This window comes from Poromitra crassiceps, assembly GCF_964638095.1.
Source record: "Poromitra crassiceps genome assembly, chromosome: 22".
Taxonomy (NCBI): Eukaryota; Metazoa; Chordata; class Actinopteri; order Beryciformes; family Melamphaidae; genus Poromitra; species Poromitra crassiceps.
In genome coordinates this window covers 3,184,308-3,190,677 of record NC_139647.1, presented here as the reverse complement: position 1 = coordinate 3,190,677, position 6,370 = coordinate 3,184,308, and the positions used below count along the sequence as shown (strand labels likewise).

The following is a 6,370-nucleotide window of genomic DNA, read 5'->3' as shown; positions in this document are numbered from 1 at the left end:
TGTTTCAGTGCGGGTGTCTGGGTAGCACAGCGGTAGATTCCCTGCCTACCCACACGAGGGTCGCATGAGCCCCTATGTTACCTCCGGCATCCATACAGGCACAACTGGCCGTGTCTGTGGGTGGTGTATGTGTCCTGGTCACATGGTGTGATCCTCTCACGTGCTACTTCCTGCCGGCAAAACTCCTCGCTATCAGGTGAAAAGAAGTGGCTGGCGACTGCACATATATCGGAGGAAGCGCGTGCTAGTCTACAATTCTCCCCAGATCGGCAGAGGGGGTGGAGCAGCAACCAGGACAGCAGGGTGAAATTGGCCAAGTACAATTGGGAGAAAACGTGGGGGGGAAATGTGAAAAACATGTTTCAATACTTTGCAGCATTTCTTTTACTTAATTTGGGAAAATGAGGAAAAATACAAAAAGGAGCAATACAAAAGCAAACAAACGTTTTATAAAAATTTACACAAAAATTGCACTGCAGTACCTGCTGGAAAATAAATTCAAGCTCTAACATTACCCCCATCCCTGCCCCTCACTCTGGATGTCCTTTCTCTTCAGTCCATTCTGTGTCTCTCTCTCCTCAGTTAACTGGCTGGAGGGTTTTGATTGACAATGACCTGGATGACAAAGTCCTTCTGCATCTTGGTGTCTTGGAGGCGGGTCTTGTCGGTGAGGAGCTTCCCAGAGAAGAACCACCTCTGATGGGCCACGTCGATGTCTTCCTGTCCTTCCAACTGCTTCTTCAGCTCGCCGATGGAGTCTGCCATGCTGGCTGTCAGGCGCAAGTCTTTGCCTGAGAAAGACACAAGGCGTAAAAATACACTCGATTCTCATTTCCGAACATGTGAGACACTGGAAACCGTGAATTCTGAATCAGTCCCTACTAGCCTAGATTGATGAGATAAAAGTTTAATGAACGACGTGGAGAAATGTTTCATTATACATACGGTAATTATCTGGTGTTCTGGGGACTGGAAACAGGCATTACTTTGGTGCTGGGTGTTTCTTACCGGTCGACAACCGCACCCGCAGCTGGAACTCCTGTTTGGGCGGAGGGGGTGGAGCTTGTTTCTCTGTGTGTTCAGAGACCTCGCTCTCATTGGTCGTTTCATTGATGAGGTTGAGGGGCGGGGCTAAAGTGTAGGCTGGGAGCTGGTAGCGGTTGCCCAGTTCATCATAGCTCTCTGTTAGAGAGCCTGGGGAGGGAAGAGAGAACAATTTGAACAGTCGGTTTGCATTTCAGTCAAATGGCTACCAGTAACTGAATATCACCCTCATCATACACACAAACCCTGTCTCTAATCCCAACCAGTGTCCATAACTCAATATTGCCAGTGGAAAGGATGAGGCCATCATAACATTTATTTACCTACAGTACATCAGTGTCCTCCTACAAGGCAAAGACAGGAAGATATAATCTGAATGACATATTCAGGGGCCCCTTAAATTTTTGAATTCTAGAGCAACTTGACTGAGCGAGGAAAGATGATTTTCTTCTGTACTAGTGTCGGGTCAAAGGTCAGGCGGTGACCTCTGCAGCAGTGCAGTGAGATCAGGCAGGACTCTGATCAAAAATGACAGCAGGATTGAGGCAAAGTTTGCATTAAACAGGAAGATTATAGGAATGCTGCTTATATTTGAAAAGAATGCGCATTATGGATTCACTCACAAAAGTGCGACTGGAAATACCAAGAAGTAACGTGCTACTATTTTTTTGGCCACAATTCTATATTTCATTTGAAGGGGTAACATATCTCTCAATGTTACTTGTTTTTCACATTTTAATGTACAGTAATGCACTTCGCTTGTTCTTTTACATGAACCTGATCTTTTTCCACATCTGTTTTATTTCTGTAGACTCTTTTCTTTTATCTATTTTATGTCTTTTATCGATTTTATTTAAAGCACTTCATACACCTCTGTGTATGAAATGTGCTCTACAAATAAACTTGCTTTACAACCAGTGAGAAGGTTATGAGTAAAAATCACTTCTGCACGTGTGCAGATCCATCCAACTCTGCCATGGATTTATGAGTAGGAATCCATCCGCTCTGGTCTGGTCACGCAGCGCTGGGACTATTATGTAACTATTAATCATCTCTGACCAACCGATACACGGGATTCTGCAGACTGACCTCTGACATTTTGAGAATTATATAATTGTGACAATTTGTGAGTATTGGCACGTAAAGTACCGGGACCTTTACAACATAGCTGGATCAAGCACATTTCCATACCAGCATCTATCTACTAATTCCAGGAATCTGTCTGTCTGTCTGTGTGTGTGTGTGTGTGTGTGTGTGTGTGTGTGTCTGTGTGTGTGTGTGTGTGCGTGCGTGCGTGTGTGTGTGTGTGTGTGTGTGTGTGTGTCTGTGTGTGTGTGTGTGCACGTGTGTGCGTGTGTGTGTGTGTGTGTGTGTGTGTGCGTGTCTGTGTCCTCCGTGTAACTCGGGCATCGTTCGTCCCATCGACTTCAAACTTGGCGGGTGTGTTGCGGGGGGCCCGAGGAAGGAAGTGCGGTGTCGGATCTGTGCAAATTGACCAATCAGAACACGGCTTTGCACCATTCTAATCGGTTATGACATCACAATCAATTATGATTATGATCGCAAGGTCACAGCAGCCCAGGGCATCGGGAATAGTAATAGTCATGGAAAATAACGCTAAGAGGACGATGCTGCTGCGTGCGTGCGTGCGTGCGTGTTTTCGTACCATGAGGCAGTGTGATGGAGGCTCCGTCCACTATAGCCTGTGCTAGCTCCAGGTCGCTGCACTCTGCAGCCACCGTCGCTGCTCTGAGTGCATCCCAGATCTCCTTCCTCCCGTCAAAGGCCGGTGCCGTATCCCAAAACTCATCCCTCTTACTCCGCAGCTGGCCCTCTGTCATCGGATACTCACTCTTCCATTTTGGACGCTCCTTCTTCAGGGGTTCGTTCCGTCCTGAGAGAAAGCAAGAGTACGGAGGGTTAAATTTGCAGGTTACCATTTGCAGCTCATTTAACAATAGCCCTGTCCCTCAGCTAGCACATGTAAATACACAACTCAGCCCATGTCCTTTCCTATGAAGGGCCCAAATTGATCTGGATGGATGGCTGTGGGCCAAAAATAAATCTTGATGTTATGTCAAATTACATGAAATTATATTATTTGATAGAAAAATTACATTCTAAAATTAAAATAGGTCTTCTAATTTTATGTGGTAAAAGTATCATCAAGCTAGCTTTAAAAATGACCCCACCACAGCCTCTGAAAGACAGTAATATAGGCTGTGATCTTTTTCCTTTCAAAACCATGGAGGGCCAAAACAAACTGAGCGTGGGCCAGGTTTGGCCCGCGGGCCCCAAATGGGTCAGCCCAGAGCCGTATAATAGAAGAGTTCCGACATCTCCATTCACTCCAATGGACCAGTTTTTTACTCTCAAGAGTTCCAGGAAGTAAGGTCCTGGATTAAGCAGCACTGTCGAGTTGCAGCAAAATAGACAGTTTGTGTTGTACTCTGAAAGGGTTTTTTCCCCCTTGAATCAAATTGTACATTATCAGCTTTATTTTAGCATGCAAAAGTAGCGCGAGACCCATTCCTGGCTGTTCATTGGCTAATGAGTCTCGCATTTTGGTCCTCCGCTGACGCCACTCTCTCTCTAGACTAGAGGACACTAGGTCAGCCTAGCCATGGGCTAAATAAAGCCACTCACTCATATCTGTAGAGCACCAAAAACAACAAGCCACTTTGGCTACTTAGAGATGTTTCTGTGCTGCCTTGTCCAGTCTGAGTGCTGGCAGAGTGGAGTGCTCTGTGTGAAAGTCACTTTGATTCACAGAGGGAGGAAAAGCAAAGTGATTATTTATAGTGCTGTGGATTACTGAACGTAACAAATACACACAGCCAACAAGCACACACACACACACACACACACACACACACACACACACACGCAAGCAATACACACAGCCTACAAGCTCACGGACACACAGACACACACACGCAAGCACACACCAGTGGCTTATAGGCAGTAATCAGGTTCTACATAACAGTATTTATCTCCCTCTATCCCATAATAAGGTATTGGGTTGGGGAGATGAGCACTCTTTGGCCAGTGGCCTCCACATGATAAGCCATCTTCTCTTCTCACCGCGAGGTAGAGCAGAGAAAGGTCAGCGATATAAAGTAGGTCAAAGTTTATACAATTTGAACTTTGACCTCAGCGCACGGTGGGCAAATCGAGTAGGCGCAGAGCTGTTTTACCGCAGAGATCATGTATGGGGGCTTTCCACAGCAAGCAGGCAGAAATCCAACTGCCAATCCATGATCAATCACATTGTCTGATCACATTGCCTCAATTGATCCTAAACCTGGCCCTTTGCCGACTACACACAGTCGTAGTATCTGAGAGGCAAGAGATCACTACAGCTGATATGTCCAAAACTCAAGCAACTAACACAAAACAATCTAGATGGATAAATAGCACTATAGTAAAAATATGTATTTGGGATTTTAGGGTGAACTGTCCCTTTAAGAAGTTGTTGTTGTTGTTGTTGTTGTTGTTGTTGGAAAGCATGGAGATGGCTCCCAGCACAACATCAGGAGCTCAACAGAACATGTTTGACTTGCGTTTAAAACTGGTTGCCTTAGTTATAGCACATTGGCACATAGAGATGGAACGATATGAAAATTTCACGATTATAGTGACCAAAATGATCACGGTTATCAGTATTATCCCGGTTTGTTAGAATGTGCTGAAAGTACCAATACACTCACTGAAAACATTTCTCCAAGGCTGCATGTTTGCATCTGGGAGACGGTTGCCAACTTTGGTTGATGATGGACAGTATTTACCATGTTTTTAAAAACACTGTAATCACGGTACCACGGTTTTAATGATAATGATCATTTGAAACGGTACGGTTATTGTAAGTAATTTTATCACGGTTATCATTAAAACCGGTTATCGTTACATCCCTATTTTGCACAGCATTTTGGTTTGGTTTGGTTGTGTCTGTACTAGAATCGGGGGAAAGGGCTCAGTAGTGCTACAGTATATAGCCCAGTCCACTGTACACAAACCCTGAAGGTGATGGGACTGGACCAGAACCACCAGCCTTGGTTGGGAATGTGGGATAGGGGGACATTTGCTTTTCTTGTGTTTTTAGCCTTTTTCATTATCATTTATTTACTTTGTTTAGCTAGGGTGACTGATCTATAACTGATCTCTGTGAACTAACAATTCATATAAACGTTGTTACACAAGTTCAAGAGAACACAGCAAAATGATCTCAGACTCAAAACAAAAGAGACAGATAATCGCACAACAGAGTATGAAAACAGAAAAGAAGCACAACAAATGATTCTGCCCACTAACTGAATCCATACTTACTTTTCAGCATCGCTCTAGTGGGCATATCAGCAGCATGATAGTAGCTGGATTCCCTGGAGTTTGTTACTCCCATAGCTTTTCTTTTTTGAGGTTTTTTTTCTGTGAGTCCGAGTAGATCCAAAGTCAGACCGAGCCAAGGAACCAGACAGTCCGTGACTGACCCGAGGAACCAGAACCAGACAGTCCCTGACTGACCCGAGGAACCAGAACCAGACAGTCCCTGACCGACCCGAGGAACCAGAACCAGACAGTCCCTGCTGTATCAAGCTGCAACACAAGCCTCACTGCTGGACTGGTGAAACCAAAACTTCAACCAAGATTGCCAGGGTGTGGCAACCTTAGAGATCAGTTAATCGTAGTGACACTTCACTCTGTCCACTTTCTAACGACAAACAGTTCGCCAGCCAAAAAGACAACAGGATCAATTGATGGAAAGAGCTAGTAGAGTAACAGGAGAGCATAATGTGAGCGTTCTAGCCACAGGCTACCTTCTTTACGCAGGAAGCCTACCGGTAATCCTATCAGCTCTATTTAGAGATACCCAAAGGCAAGATGGCCGACCTATTAATACACAGTAAAGCCTTCCTGTTCGAAGAAATCTGTTAGAAGTGGAAGTGGAACCTATTTCCATGAACTGCTTCCCCAAAAGTTCCACTGTTGTGCTTGTTTGTCTGTTAGCAAATTGAGGAGAGGAATAATAACTATGAATCAGAGCCGTGTATATAGAAGAGTTGCGACATCTCCATTCACTCCAATGGACCAGTTTTTCACTCTCAAGAGTTCCAGGAAGTAAGGTCCTGGATTAAGCAGCACTGTCGAGTTGCTGCAAAATGGACAGTCTGTGTTGTACTTTGAAAGTTTTTTTTTATATCAAATTGTACATTATCAGCTTTATTTTAGCATTCAAAAGTAGCGCGAGACCCCTTCCTGGCTGTTCATTGGTTAATGAGTCACACATTTTGGTCCTCCGCTGACGCCACTCTCTCTCTAAATTGCTCTG

At 44.7% G+C, this 6,370-nt stretch overlaps 1 protein-coding gene across 1 annotated transcript; it reads right to left on the bottom strand.

The window, feature by feature from the left end:
• Window positions 1-582: 582 nt before the first annotated feature.
• On the bottom strand, window positions 583-5,463 carry ubtd1a (ubiquitin domain containing 1a; the record flags this gene model as incomplete). The annotated part of the gene is made up of 4 exons (XM_083658241.1): window positions 5,371-5,463; window positions 2,711-2,938; window positions 1,009-1,194; window positions 583-791 (listed from the first exon to the last, which is right to left on the bottom strand). Exons 1-4 carry the CDS (start codon window positions 5,441-5,443, stop codon window positions 583-585), a joined length of 696 nt encoding a protein of 231 aa, XP_083514367.1. The 5' UTR covers window positions 5,444-5,463.
• Between the last annotated feature and the right edge of the window lie 907 nt (window positions 5,464-6,370).